The following is a 16144-nucleotide window of genomic DNA, read 5'->3' as shown; positions in this document are numbered from 1 at the left end:
AGAGAGACAAATCCAGTGAGGCTCTGTTCAAATTGAGCCATGATTCACACCGTACAGCCGTAGGACTTTTTGTCTGAGACAGAGGCAGCCAGTGTTAATGAGGGCCACTGGCTTGCCTCTCCTGACTGCTTGTCTGCACATGTGTGTATTGAATGTATTTTTAGTGTTGACAAACATGGGGTGCAAATGCAGTTTACCCACAGGGGATAGCTTGATCTGCTGTACACAGAAAATCTGTAAAATCTGTAAAATAAGGCAAGGGAATTTTCCATATTGATTTTTCACGGGTGTTTTACCATACTTCAAATAATGCATTGTTGCATTTTAGGGTTAAAGGATATTACAATTTACTGACAGTGATAAATTATATATATATACACTACCGTTCAAAAGTTTGGGATCAGTACATTTGTATTGTTTCTTTTTTTTTTTTTTAAGAAATTAATACTTTTATTCACCAAGGATGTATTAAGTTAATAATTAAAAGTTTATTAAAAGTTAATAATAAATAATTTACATTGTTATAAAATATTTATCTTTTGAATAAACGCTGTACTTTTTAAACTTGTTATTCGTGAAAGAATCCTGAAAAAAAAAAAATCACAGGTTCCAAAAAATATTTGGCAGCGCAACTGTTGATATTATCCAACACTGATCATTCTAATAATAAATCCGCATATTAGAATGATTTCTGAAGGATCATGTGACACTTAAGACTGGAGTAACAGCTGATAAAAATTCAGCTTTTCATCACAGGAATAAATTCTATTTTAAAGTATGTTAAAATAAAAAACATTATTTTATATTGTAAAAACATTTTGCAATATTACTGTTTTTTTTTCTATATTTTTAATCAAATAAATGCAGCCTTGATGAGCATAAGAGACTTCTTTAAAGACTATTACAAGTCTTACTGACCCCAAACTTTTGAACGGTAGTGTATATATATATATATATATATATATATATATATTTGTTTGTTTGTTTGATTAGAAGTTGTGTGGGATCATAGACTGTAAGATTATAAAAGGAAAGCTGTGCAGCTGTTCAGAAACACCTGTTTGTGTCCATTTTTGGCATACAGTCTCATATTAGTCTCACCCAGTTGCCTCTGCTAATATTTTTTCATAAGGTTAATTTTGAGAATTTTCTGATTTTTAAGCACACAACATTATAGTACAACATGCATTCTCAGTTTGATTCTGTGGCCCTTTGTTATAGTTAATATAAATATATTTTCAAACAGCTATTTTATCTGGCCTTCATATAAAGTAGATATAAAACTGTGGTATAACCATAATCAGGTTTAAATACACTACCAGTCAAAAGTTTTTGAACAGTAAGATTTTTATGTTTTTAAAGAAGACTCTTCTGCTGACCAAGCCTGAATTTATTTGAAAAAGTACAACAAATAGTTTTACTATTTGAAATAACTGTTTTGTATTTGAATATATTTTGAAATGTGATTTATTCCTGTGATTTTCGGTCACATGATCCTTCAGACACCATTCTAATATTCTGGTCTGTTGCTCAAAAACATTTATTATTATTATTATTATTATTATTGTTGTTGTTGTTGTTGTTTTATTATTATTTTTATTGTTGAAAACACGAAGGATCATATGACACTGAAGACTGGAGTAATGAGGCTGAAAATTTAGCTTTGATCACAGGAATAAATTACATTTAAAAATATATTCAAATAGAAGGTTGTTATTTTAAATAGTAAAAATATTTCACAATATTACTGATTTTGCTGTATTTTGTATCAAATAAATGCAGGCTTGGTGAGCAGAAGATAATTCTTTAAAAAAAAAACTTAAACATAAAGCAATGAAATCAAAAGAAATTCATAAAAGATTAATAGTGCCATTTTGTGGTCAAATTAATTCGTTTTGCATAATTTTATAAACATATGGCACATGATATGAATTATTTCATTTTAAATTAATATTAATTTATTTATAATCTATTTGTTCTGTTGTGATAACAAACCATAATTTGTGTTATTTTGTAATTTTCTAGGAATAAACATAACAGTAAAATCAAAATCATTTTTAATGGGCAGTATGGTATTGCAAACGACTCTAAATGCCTGTTAAAAAATGACAAAACAATTTTTGCAGTCATTTTATTAATCATCTTCTACTGTGACCACTGAAATAAGAAGTGCTAATAGAATCGGAATCGTTAAGAGGAAACAGAGTCATTAAGAAGAATCGGAACTGAAAGTCTTTGATTCGCATCCTTACGCGCATGTTCCTTTAAGTGCGCAGGAACAGATCACAGTGACGCTCTGCCTCTCGCGCCTGCCGCAGCCTAATGAACCTCGCCTCTTGCTGCGGTCTCACAACAAAACAAAAGGCCTTAAAATCCGCGACATATGTTAAAAAACGATAGACCACCACAACCAAAATGACGGAGACCACTAAAACGCATGTCATTTTGCTATCATGTGGAAGCTTCAACCCCATCACGAAGGGACACATTCATATGTTCGGTGAGTATTTCGCCTATTCTGGAGGGAGTGGATGCGCGAGCTGATTTTTAATTCAGCCGTGTGTTGTGTGCGTATCTATAGGGATTCATGATGACCGCGATGTTTTCAGACATTGTGGTGTCAGGCTCGACGATCCATTAGATGTTTCAGTGATGAATTCTTATTGTCGTTCGCTGTCCAAAGCAAAGGTGCTGAAATGGGCGACGGCCTTAAAACCCAGAATGATCAAATCATCTCTCGGTTCAGATGATGGTGCTGCGCAGCCGCAGGTTTAGCAAGGGAATCTCTATATTCATCCATAGTTTTGTGGACGCAAGCAATATATTTGTGATTTATGATATTTCAACAAGTGTAATTAATCATTACTTCTGCGAAGGATACTTGGCATGCTAAAGCGCTGATGTGAAGACAATAATGTGAATGTGAATATGCGTTGAAACTCTGATGTTGTCCTGTTTGAGACTTTATTGTGCGACCTTCATATAGCGAATGAGGAAGGAGATTTAGATATTAATTTATGCCTATATGGCAAGTAAATTTTGGACTAGGTTTTGATTTATGTATTTAAATGTTTAATTGATGTCTGCATCCATTCTCTAAATAATTTGTGAGTTTTATGAGTTTTCAGAGATTCTACTTTGCTTTCTTCAATATTCTAAATAAAGTCCAAAGTGGTTAGAAGTGTAATGAAATTATCATTGCAGTTTGTCATTAGTTTACATTAATTACAGTAATTAAACATTCAGTTCAATTTCCAATGCAATATTGAGATTAATGTTGTATACTTTTGCTTTATACCACAAGAAAACGTATTTCAAAGTTGGGCAGTTGAAAGTTAAATCATTATTTAATAATTATTCAGATTATTCGGACAGAAGGTTATGGTTCATAAAAATGTATGACCAAAACAATGTCTGTTAACCCCGTATGTTCCATCTAGGAAGTTAAATTATTATTTAATAATTATTCAAAATATTAGGGCAGAAGGTTACCACTCTATAAAAATGTATGACCAAAACAAAGTTAAAAGAAAAAAATAACATTTTAAATGAACTTGAATGTGGTCTGTTAACCCCTTATGTTCCATTTGGGATGTTAAATTATTATTTAATAATTATTCTAAATATTAGGGCAGAAGGTTACCACTCCATATAAATTTATGACCAAAACAAAGTTAAAAGAAAAATAAAAACCCTCTTAAATGAACCTGAATGTGGTCTGTTAACCCTGTATGTTCCATTTGGGGAGTTCAATTATTATTTAATAATTATTCAAATTATTAGGACAGAAAGTCACAACTCCATACAAATTTATGACCAAAACTAAGTTAAAAGAAAAAAATACCCTCTTAAATGAACCAGAAAGTGGTCTGTTAACCCCTTATGTTCCATCTGGGTTGTTAAATTATTATTTAACCCTTAAATACATGACTGTTTCGCCGATCGTTATTACGTAACATCTTATATCCAGCACGGATGGATCTCTAACTTCTGCAATAGCAAAAAACCCTCTTGATATTTTAAAAACAATTACAGAAGAATAAAATAAAGTCTATTTCGTTACCTTATGAATATTAGAAGGGTTCAATTTGAGCAGATTATTGTACCATCGCCGTTATCAACAGAGCGCACTTCCACAGAACATTCAGCATCTGGCTCATATTTGCAATCTCATCCATATTCATAATCATTTTCACTGACTTCAAAATCAATACTTTGATCTGGGAAGTTAAATTATTATTTAATAATTATTCAAATTATTAGAACAGAAGGTCACCACTCCATAAAAATTTATGACCAAAACAGAGTTAAAAGAAGAAAAAAAAACCCTCTTAAATAAACCAGAACGTGGTCTATTAACCCCTTATTTTCCATCTGGGGAGTTAAATTATTATTTAATAATTATTCAGATTATTAGGATAGCTCCTTAAAGATTTATGACCAAAACAAAGTTAAAAGAAAAAAAAACTTTTAAATGAACTTGAATGTGGTCTGTTAACCCCTTATGTTCCATCTGGAGAGCCCTAGGATCATAAGAGCTCAGAAATAATTGGTTTGATACTTCATGACTTTAAAATTATAAGCAAAATTCCAGCTTAATTAGATATCTTCCGTAAGAAAACTGATACATGAATTAAAACATTATCTTTCTCAGTACACTACTCCCTGACAGAATGTTAAGAATTAGTCTGAAAAATATCTACTTTGTGATAAAACTTCAATAATATTTGCTTAAGGGTTTGATTAGATCAGGGGAACATCTTTAGATGTGTATATGTAATCTCAAAAGAACATGAGGGTTGAAGTTTGGCAGAAAATGCACTGAAAATATGCATTTATACCATTGTATGTGATAGAAACCTGACTAGGGGTGCATGAGGGAAAGGAAGAAACACTCAGACAGAGAAAGAGATTTTTTTCCATTGGCTTGTCCATCTCCACAATTCAGTGAGCCAACAGACATACAATCGGAAAAAACCTTAGGAGCTTTGTGCTTTGCTTAATTCAGTTACTGCAGCTGTATTTCTCAGAGCGTAAGCAACATGAGGAGTACCACCACCACAGTTTGATCAATACAGTTCTGCTGTTTTCCCCTGAAGCAAAAGCATCTGTGTGTCCGTGACCTAATTTTTAAGCCTTCTTTTCCGACTGCATGCCTTTGCATATTTTGAGGTACAAAAATAAGAGCGGGTTTATGGTTTATTCTGAGCAATGCTTCTGACAAGGATCAGTGGTATCATGCTGGTTATTCCGAACCACTTGGATATGTGATACCACAAAAAAAAAAAAAAAAATAGATTTAAATGCTAGCGTTTAATTTATTAAGTATTGAATATCTTGGTTTCAGTAGCTTCTGCTTTTCGATATGGCCTCATTTTTCCTTTCTTTGTAGTTCTTTTTGCACACCAGAGAGATTTTCTTTGGAGATTTGTTCAGATTATTTCATTTTATGTCTGCCTCGTATTCCCCAGCAGGAGATCTTGTTTCTGACATTCACTTCTGTCAATATTTTGATGGGATGGGGGTGTGAGGTTATATTAGACAGATGAAGCATCGTGAGAGAAATCAGATATCAGTCATAAGAGTTAAAACAGAGGTGCTGTCCTCACATAAAAGGCCTTGTTTTACTTTTTTATGTCTCTAAGAGAATTCCTTTCATTCAAGCTACCTTTATGACAGGCATACAGTGTGTTACAGAAAACAAAAAATGCTTATGAGATAATACTGCAACTTGTTGTTTTGCAGAAAAAGCCAGAGAGTACCTACACAAGACTGGACGATTCATTGTGATTGGGGGTATCATCTCACCTGTACATGATTCCTATGGCAAGCCGGTAAGGTCTAAAGTCGTTTTAAGGTCTAAAGTCATTTTAGTATTGTATATTTAAGCGATATTATGGTAGGAGAGTGATATTGATTTTTGTATTGTAGAAAATCACATCTGTGTAGATGTTTAGGCCAACGTCACGTGTAAAATTTCAGTTCAGTAAACAAAAAGTTATAGTAGATATTTAAAAACCTTACAACACAAGTAGTGGTGTTCCTAAATGAATCAGAGGAAATGATGCGGTGACTTACTCATAAAGACACTTGTTTGGGGCCTAAATGAATCAACATTGTTGAACGAATCAGTTCAGTAAATGACTCCATGACTCAACCATCATTCATAAGACAGTCGCTTGATGCTATATACTGGTGTATCTATGTAACCTGCAAAAAGAGTCACAAAATCCCCATACAAACAGTGGACTCTTACATCAATAGTCCATAAAGGTGTGGTCACATTAACAAAAGGTTGTGGTCAAAGTAAGTCTATTACGCAGTTATTACACAGTAATATGTCTATTACACAATTAACATATAAGAATACCGTGTTTGGAAAGGAAATGACATGTACTATGGAACCCCTAATGTGAATAATACGAGATGGGAGGAAAAACTATATTTCAGTGTTTTCTCTCGCAATTATATCTGGTAATTACAGTGCCTTGCGAAAGTATTTATACCCCCTCGTTTTTTTTTTCACGTTTGTTATGTTGCAACCTTATGTTAAACTGCTTGAAATTACTTTTCCCCCACATCAATCTACATTCCATACACCATTATGACAAAGCACAAAACAACTTTGCAAATGAACTAAAAATAAAACACTGAAATAAGTACATTGCATAAGTATTCATACCCTTAACTAGTACTTAGTTGAAGCACCTTTACAGCCTCAAGTCTTTTTGGGTATGATGCGACAAGATTTGCACATCTGCATTTGGCAGGTGTCTGCTATTCTCCTCCTTACCAGCTTGGGAGGGGCTGGCAGACATTTTCAGGTTTCTCCAGAAATGTTTGATAGGGTTCAAGCCCAGGCTGTGGCTGGGCCACTCAAGGACATAGCAAAACATGAATAAAATGAAGGGGTATGAATACTTTTGCAAGGCATTGTATACATAAATTGCAGGCATCAGGGAGCTGCTATTAATATACAGGGCGCTGGCTTTTTACTTTCACTTTCGAGATTCGCTATCACACGTGTATGTGGTCAGTGAAATTTTATGTACTGTGATGTAAGCAGCTAACCATTTCCCTTTAGTGGCTCCTTTCTGAATACATATTCACTATTCAGGTACATCCCTACTGGAAAAAAATGGTTTAAATAAAGGTTTCAATCTGATATTATCAACGTATCTCTGAATTAAAAAGAACTTTGGCCTAGATTTCTTCTCTCTAAGCAACAAAATATGAATAATAAATGCTTTAGGAAACAGGATTCCGTCATTCCAGCTTTAATCCTTTGTGGTGGGAGAGGTATAATACTAGAAATCATTCTAGAAATCATTGTGTTTGAAACCCTAATTATTATTAATCCTAAAAAAAAAAAAAGGCAAATGTTTAAAAAATGGCTTTTATGCTGATCTCCTTTCAAAACGTAGACAACCTAAGAATATTGTTTGAAGTTCAGATACTCTCTTTATTGGTAGGTGGATGCCTAGAGGGCTCACTTTTCCATTTTCTGCTTTTCTAGGGCCTTGTCTCAAGCAGACATCGTCTCACCATGTGTCAGCTGGCAGTTCAGTCCTCTGATTGGATCAGGTAACTGTCAATCAGTCAGAATGTAGCTTGGCAACACGCTCATAAGAATGCTATGCAGCACTTATATACTTCAGCAGCCTTGAGCTATACTGATAATAGATATATATTGTAGAATGGGCATAAAATGTTTGATGGATTAATGGTCTTCTGCAGAGTGGATCCTTGGGAGTGCTACCAGGACACCTGGCAGACCACTTGCAGCGTTTTGGAGCATCACCGAGACCTAATGAAGGTTAGTACTAAATTTGATCTGAACACTATCAGATTTTTACCTCTACTCAGTCTTGGACTAATAAACTGTATTGTTTCTCTGCAGAGAGTCACAGGGTGCATTCTGTCCAATGTGAACACACCTTCCACAACTCCTGTGATTGGCCAGCCCCAAAATGGAACGTCTCCTATTTATCAAAACACAGCTAACAAGTCTGTGGCTAGTAAGTGATTTATAAATGTTCAGATGTTTATGTTTGGTGTTTTGGAGAACAGGCATTTTTATGATTAACCGATGTCTTTCTTTTCTCCAGTTAAACTTTGGGGAAAGATGAGTGAAAGTCTGGGTAAAATTTGCTGTGTTCGCCCACATATGGAGCGTTTTACCTTTGTTGGTAAGTTGGTATATTCATGTACAGTATGTACTACATATTAGGGATGTGCCATATTAGGCCATGACTAATTTCATTAATGTTTAAGTGGAAATTTTGTAACTGAGTAGTCAGCTTGTCCAACAAACCCCCAAAAGACTATGTTTGTTAAGCTTGTTTCTGTCACAGGATAAAAAAATTAATTGGTAATTTTTTTACCTCATAATTCATACTTTTTTCTCATAATACTAAGTTTATATTTTGCAATTCTGAAAAAAGTCTGAATTATGAGGTATAAACTCAAATTTGTGAGGAAAAAAATATGAACTAGTAGATAGTCATGACTAGATAGCTAGTCATGGCAGAAACTAAAAAAAAAAAAAAAAACGAGAATAGTACAATTCTGTACTGTTATTTATTTATATTATATACTGTATATATATATATATATATATATATATATATATATATATATATACACATCTCAAAAAATAAGCTTCATATTGATGTATGGTTTGTTAGGATAGGACAATATTTTGCTGAGATATAATTATTTGAAAATCTGGAATCCGAGGTTGCAAAAAAATTCCAAATAATGAGAAAATCGCCTTTAAAATTGTCCAAATTAAGTTCTTAGCAATGCATATTACTAATCAAAAAGTTTTGATATATTTACAGTAGGAAATTCACAAAATATCTTCACAGAACATGATCTTTACTTAATATCCGATTGATTTCTGGCATAAAATAAAAAAGCAATAATTTTGATCCATACAATGTATTGTTGGCTATTGCTGCAAATATACCTGTGCTACTTACATCTGATTTTGTGGTCCAGGGTCGCACACACACACACACGTGTGTGTAAGTATATATATTGCCATTTTTAGTTTTTAACTGTATATATTAAACGGCATGCAAATTAATTAATCACATTGATCGCAATAAATCACATACATGAATATTTGTTTAAAAGCCCCCAAATCATTCAAGACTTCACATTATTATTATAGACAATTGCACTGAAAAGACATTAGAAAAAGTCAATTTATTTATTTAATTTTGTGTTTTTATTGCATTTTTAAATGATTAATCACACCAATTGAATGCATTAAATGATCCACTCCAGACTTTCAAGCATGTAATTTTAATGTCACCATTTGAACCCCTTTCAGTTTGTGTCAAAATAAAAATGAGGGGAAAAAGGCCATTAACAAAGATACGCCACCGCCTTGTGATTTGGTTAATGTAGAAATCACATAATTCTGTGTAATTATTTTGAATTATTCATACGCTTCACACATGCATATGTGTATCAATTTTACATGACTCTGTGACTTCCAATGAATCAATCATCCCTGTGACCTCCCATGCCTTTCTGTTTTTTTCTGAACAGACGAAAATGCCAACCTTGGTACTGCAGTGCGCTACGAGGAAATCGGTGAGACGATGCGATTTTCCTTGCCTTGGTTTTTGGTTTTCAAATCATTCCTTGCTTGTCACTTTGAGTCATCATCAGAAAATACTGAGTTTGCCCAGGGAGAGAAAAAACACTCACTGTGTATTTCTCCTTAGGAAATATAAATAACATCAAAAAAGACAAAGACAGACAAATGGCTGTCAGAGAAAACAGTAGAAGTCTTTCTATAAGTCATTAAATGTGATGGTGTTTGTCTATGTACTGTGAAGAAGGCATCTGTGTGCTGTGTAGTGCCTCATTCTTCCTCCTCATGGGGAAAATGTGACTCGTTTGTTTTTCATCTTATCAAAGTTGTTGTGTTTACCCCCTCAGCGAAAGAAAAACATCTCATTACTGTGTCTGGTGTTGTTTTATGGGGTGATGTGTAACTGTGATTGTGGTTTGTTCAGAGTTGCGTATCCTGCTCCTCTGTGGCAGTGATCTTCTGGAATCTTTCTGCATCCCTGGCTTGTGGAACGAAAGTGATGTAAGATATAATTCCTTTTTTCTTTCCCTGTCACAAATGTCTAAATATTTTATAAAATGTATTATTCTAGTGCATATTTTGTATGTTCACCTAAATTAAGCAATATCACACACAAATAATCACATCCTTGCTTATATTCAGACCGATGAAGCATGGTTTCTATTATGATATTGCTTTTATTTAACGCTAAATAAGCAAAAAATTAATACTGAGTGACTGACATGGTAGACACAATATAGCCAACTGTTTTGCTCCACCAATGAAAGAGTTTCACTTGAAGCAAAAGCAGAAACAATTGTCTTGAAACACAGCGGTGTATCATTTTTTGAATCAGTGTTTTGATTTTAATTGAATTTTGATTAAAAGATCATACACATAATCAATTTAAATCAATCTTTTTAGCCAAGTGATGAATTTAGAACAGCATACTAGCATACTACTCCTACTTCTGCCATATAAAGATAATAAAATACTAGATGCAGTATGCTAGTATGCGGTTCTAAATCGGTTGAGTCAGGATACTTATCGCTTGTCTCCACCTACTGGCAGTATGGTGTAATTGTGATTTCCACAATTTATTGCTATTTTAGTGTGGAGATACCATTATAGTATTTCATTATTTTGAGTTAGTTGTTATTTTTGTATTCTCTGTTTTAATTTTAATTACGGTTTTAGTCATTTTGTTGTTTTTTCTTGGCATTTTTATTAGTGTTTCTAAAGTGTGTAGTCTGTGTTCATTTTAATTTGTTTAATTTAATACATTTATTTTAGTACATTGTTAAACTAAATGAAAAATGAGAAATGCTTCCTTCGCAACTAGCTGAAATAAAATAATTAAATGGTTTACATATATAAATAAATAGATAAATATATATATACATATACATATATATGTATATGTATATATATATTATATATATACATACTTTATATATATATATACTTTATTTTTTATAGTAAGTAATGACACTAACATATATATATATATATATATATATATAAGCCTGTTTTTGCCACTGAATAGAAAATAACAAAAGGTAATTGTGACTTTTTATCCCGCAATTCTTACTTTTTTCTCGCAATTTTAAAGTTTACATCTAGGAATTTTGACTTTTTTTCAGAATTGCGTGATATAAACTCGCAGTTGCGAATTATAGTCAGAACTGTGAGATGAACTCGCAGTTCTTAGAGAAAAAAGTCAAAATTGTAAGTTTATAACTCGCAATACTGATTTTATTTCTCAGAATTGCAAGTTTATTTCTTGCAATTCTGACTTATTTTCTTGCAATTATTAGTTTACATCTCATAATTCTAACTTTTATTCCTCAGGGTTGCATGATGTAAATACAGTTGTGAGTTATGAAGTCAGAATTGTGATATAGACTTGCAATTCTTTTTTTTTCAGAATTGCGTGATATAAACTCGCAATTGTGAATTATAAGTCAGAATTGTGAGACAAACTCGCAATTTGGAGAAAAAAGTCAGAATTGTGAGTTTATATCTTGCGATTCTGACTTTATTTCTCAGAATTGCAAGTGTATATCTCGCAATTGTGATTTATTCTTTGAATTGCGAGTTTACATCTCGTAATTCAGACTTTTTTTTAAGAGTTGCACGATATAAACTCGCAATTGTGAGTTATAAAGTCAGAATTGTGATATAAACTTGCAATTCTGACTTTATGTCTCAGAATTGCAAGTTTATATCTCGCAATTGTGACTTTTATTTATAGAATTGCGAGTTTACATCTCGCAAATCAGACTTTTTTCTCAGAGTTGCGTGATATAAACACAATTGTGAGTTATAAAGTCAGAATTGTGATATAAACTTGCAATTCCTTTTTTTCAGAATTGCGTGATATAAACCCGCAATTGCGAATTATAAGTCAGAATTGTGAAACAAACTTGCAGTTTGGAGAAAAAAGTCAGAATTGTGAGTTTATATCTTGCAATTGTGACTTATTCTTAGAATTGCGAGTTTACATCTCGTAATTCAGACTTTTTGTTGCATGATGAGTTGCATGATATAAACTCGCAATTGTGACTTCCTCAGTATTGCAAGTTTGTATCTTGCAATTTTGATTGTAATTTTATTCTTACAACTGCATGATATAAACTCGCAATTATAAAGTCACAATTGTGAGACAAAGTCACAATTCTGAGAAACACTTGCAATTCTGAGAAAAACTGTAGTAGCTTATATCTCGCAATTCTTAATTTTTCTTAGAATTGCAAGTTTATACCCTGAATTTCTGATTTCATAACACGCAATTGCAAAATTGCAATTCTGAGAACATATCAGTCTTTTTTCCCCTCTCAAAAAATTTTATAACTCACATTTTCGAGTTTTTATCTTACAGTTCTAAGAAAACCGTCAACTGGTTTCCAAACATGTATTAAAAATTTTATAAAATGCTTAATATGTAAGCCACTAAATTTTTGTGCAAGATATCGATTAAGGTAATTAATCAACTTTTCAGAATTCAACATGCATTCATGACACAACAAACCTGGGAACATCTATAAATAAATGAAATAGCATCAGTTTCAGTTTCTTAATTATGGCACTAACAATGCATGTTAATACATAGCATACAAAGCATTGTTAATACAAATCCAAATATGTGTTGTTAACCTGAATTAAATATGTGATTATCATATGTTCTAGATGGAAGTGATTGTAGGGGATTTCGGGATAGTGGTGGTTCCTCGGGATGGAGCTGACACAGAAAGAATAATGAACCATTCATCTGTGCTCCGAAAGCATAAGGTATTATTTGGGGAGTTTGGGATACCTAGTAAGCTATTTACTGCGTAGTAGTTGTTTTAGTACACAGTCAATGCATGAGCATATTTGCTGTTTTGTGATGTTTACACAGCTTTGGTTTTCCTTTCACAGGACAATATAATCGTCGTAAAGGATGAAATCGACCACCCGATGTCAGTCGTCAGTTCCACCAAGAGCAGGTGCGTGTTCTCACCGTCTACGCATAATTCATCTCTCCGTTCTGTACCGTAACCTTCTTTGCTTTTCTCCTCACCAGACTGGCTCTTCAGCACGGCGACGGTCACGTAGTGGATTACCTGAGCCAGCCTGTCATCGACTACATCCTGCAGAGTCAGCTCTACATCAACGCTTCTGGATAGGATGGGGAAGTCCACTTCCGAGCCGTCAGTCATCCCTGTCTGTCTCTCTGTGTGTAATCTAGAGTATAATCCTCCTGTGCTACCACTGCTTTTCCATGTAGAGGAGCATTAATCTGTCCTCCCCTCTTACTCGTGTCTCATTGGGATGTACAGCACTGTGCCTGAGGGATCTGCTCCACCAATCAGCTTTAAGGGACTGGGTGGGCTTAGGTGCCCAAAAGGAGGATGAGGAGAGAGCCTCGCTGCCACTATGACAGAGTGTTTTTGATTGAATTAGATAATTCATTGCCTGCTATGATGTCGGTCTTTGCTGTTGATTTAATACTCTCTGTTCTCGTAGTTGCATGCCTCTAAGGGTTTTCTTTCAGCGCATGAGTGTTTGAAATACCACGTAGACCGTAGTCTGTGGTTACAGTGTTTGCAAAAAACTGTGCTTAGACTCATCTCATCTCTAAATACATTTTCTACTCATCAATCAACTGTATGTACAGATAACATCTCATATACTGTATTATGCCTCAATGTTTTGTCTTCAATGTGCATTCATGTATACGTGGAGTATTTGGTTGCACATTAAAGAATGCGATTTCATTTACTTTGCTTTCGTGCACATTTACTTCTCACACAGCTCCTTTTGCTCGACATTAACATGCTAACATGCCACAGAGATGTGATGTCTAGTAAAGCCGGTCACTGCCTGTGCATCAAACCATTCGTTTCAGGATGAGATTCCTTGCACTTTCGTTTGTTTTGTGAAGAGACCACGCTGAGATCGTTAGAGTTTTATGTTCACGTTAGACAAGGACAAAAAATTATATGCTTTTAATGGATAGTTCATCCAAAAATGAGAATTCTTTCATTAATTGCTCACCCTCATGTCGTTCCAAACCCGTAAGACCTTCGTTCAGCTTCAGAACACGAATTAAAGAAGTTCACTTCCAGAACAAAAATTTACAGATAATTTACTCACCCCCTTGTAATCCAAGATGTTTGTGTCTTTCTTTCTTCAGTCGATAAGAAATAATTTCAGGAATTATCTCCATACAGTGGAGTTCAATGGTGCCCTCAAGCACTCCCCAACTCCCCAACAAAATCATCCTACATGGCTGCACAAGTACTGCTTACAAAGTGAACATGCAAAGAACATCAAACGCCCTTTACAAAAAAAGATAAAACAGAGATGTAGGATGATTTTGACGTTGAAGAAGAAAACCACACAGGAGTTTTTTGACCTACCCTAACTGTACTGACCCGGATTACACAGACTACATGTGCGCATTGCAGAGACGAGACAAGATGAGCATTTGAGGTTAAAAAGTATATAAACTGTCAATTTGTTTAGAATATGACCGATCGTTTCACTATATAAGACCCTTCTTCCTCGGCTGGGATCGTTTAGAGACATTTGAAGCTGCATTTAAACTGCATTTTGGAAGTTTAAACTTAGGGGCACCATTGAAGTCCACTATATGGAGAGAAATTCCTGGAATGTTTTCCTCAAGAAACATAATTTCCTTACGTCTGAAGAAAGAAAAACACAAACATCTTGGATGACAACTTCTCCTTTAAGATATGTTTTTGATGAAATCCCAGCTTTTTGACCCTGAATAAACAGCAATGTAACAAATGTTCCCAGGCCCAGAAACGTAGTAAGAACATCTGTAAAGTAGTCAATATGACAACAGTGGTTCAACCGACAAGAATACTTTTTGTGCTTAGAGAAAGCAAAAATAATGACTTTATTCAACAGTTATTGTTCCCTGAGTTTCCTTCTTCCGCCATTACGCAGAAATAATTGCGGAAAACGGTTACTCGGAAGAGTTCAAGCTCTCGGATTGCATCGAAAATATCTTGATTTTTGGTCTTACGGGTTTGGAACGACATGAGGGTGAGTAATTAATGACAAAATTTTCATATCTGGGTGAACTAACCATTTAAAAACTTTCTTAAAGCCGTTTGATGGCTGAAACATCCTTTAAATGATTCAATTATGATTTGAGCTGACATGAAATGTCAATATGCTGCACATCTAACAATGAATCAAAGTGTATTTGATGAGAAGAATAACAGATTCAATGAATTATGTATGTTGTACATAATTGATTTTGAGCGGTTTTGCGAGTTTATGGGAGGCTCCGGTTTTACGATATGAAGAAGCCTTCAATATACTGTGATTATTGTTTTTCATATGATAAAGTCTCCGGTGAAACGATATTTTATTTTGATCATTAAAACCAGAGACTTCTCATTAATGAAACTAGAATGTTAAAATGTTAATCTTCAGAAATGTAAAGCCTATTAAAATACTGATATTCCTTGTGTAACTACGTCATACCCGCCCGTGTTTACTAGGTTTACTGTATCTCATATGTTGATTATGTACATCCTCACAGACATTAAAGGAGAAATATAACACCCTCATTTCATTTTTTGAATGGATTATGCTTCTCTAATATAGAGAATTATTAAACACACACTGATACCTCACTGTTTGCATCAACATGCACGCATGATCTTTTCCATTTTCATTAAGCCGTCACTATAGCAACTGGTGTATCAGGAATCACTTGGAGACTTAAAATTTTCTCTCAATGTAAATTCATTAAAAACAGTGGGAAATGTACCACAAATAATATATTTTTTCATAGTTTTGGCATGCTGCATTTTTCTGTAGCTCTACAATCTTCACTGCTTCCTTGCATTGTTCATGCCTTCATTCAACATCATGAGCAACAGAAATAGATATTGTTAATGATATTGTTTGTTTCTTGTATTTTTATTGCTTTTAAATTGATTATAGAGATAAATCTCCTTGTATACATATAAAACACCATGTAAGATTATAAGGTTCTGTTTTAAAGATGCTAAAACTGTAGATCCTAGTTTT

The 16144-nt window shown here is 33.8% G+C and overlaps 1 protein-coding gene across 1 annotated transcript; it reads left to right on the top strand.

The window, feature by feature from the left end:
- The first annotated feature begins 2262 nt into the window (after window positions 1–2262).
- nmnat2 (nicotinamide nucleotide adenylyltransferase 2) lies at window positions 2263–15866 on the top strand. The gene is made up of 11 exons (XM_051130728.1): window positions 2263–2500; window positions 5746–5834; window positions 7517–7584; window positions 7738–7816; window positions 7901–8018; window positions 8109–8189; window positions 9562–9606; window positions 10035–10111; window positions 12779–12880; window positions 13010–13077; window positions 13155–15866. The coding sequence occupies exons 1-11, from the start codon at window positions 2416–2418 to the stop codon at window positions 13255–13257; spliced, it is 915 nt and encodes a 304-aa protein (XP_050986685.1). The 5' UTR covers window positions 2263–2415; the 3' UTR covers window positions 13258–15866.
- Window positions 15867–16144: the final 278 nt, after the last annotated feature.

The sequence above is a fragment of the Labeo rohita genome, chromosome 2 (genome assembly GCF_022985175.1).
Source record: "Labeo rohita strain BAU-BD-2019 chromosome 2, IGBB_LRoh.1.0, whole genome shotgun sequence".
NCBI classification, from domain to species: domain Eukaryota; kingdom Metazoa; phylum Chordata; class Actinopteri; order Cypriniformes; family Cyprinidae; genus Labeo; species Labeo rohita.
This window is presented reverse-complemented; position numbering and strand designations above follow the sequence as displayed.

Excerpts from the sequence above, each read along its gene's own strand:
- nmnat2 (XM_051130728.1), top strand. The coding sequence starts at position 2,416 with ATGACGGAGACCACTAAAACGCATGTCATTTTGCTATCATGTGGAAGC. Across the intron at positions 5,835-7,516 it reads ATGATTCCTATGGCAAGCCG|GGCCTTGTCTCAAGCAGACA; the intron begins GTAAGGTCTAAA and ends CTGCTTTTCTAG. Across the intron at positions 8,190-9,561 it reads GGAGCGTTTTACCTTTGTTG|ACGAAAATGCCAACCTTGGT; the intron begins GTAAGTTGGTAT and ends TTTTCTGAACAG.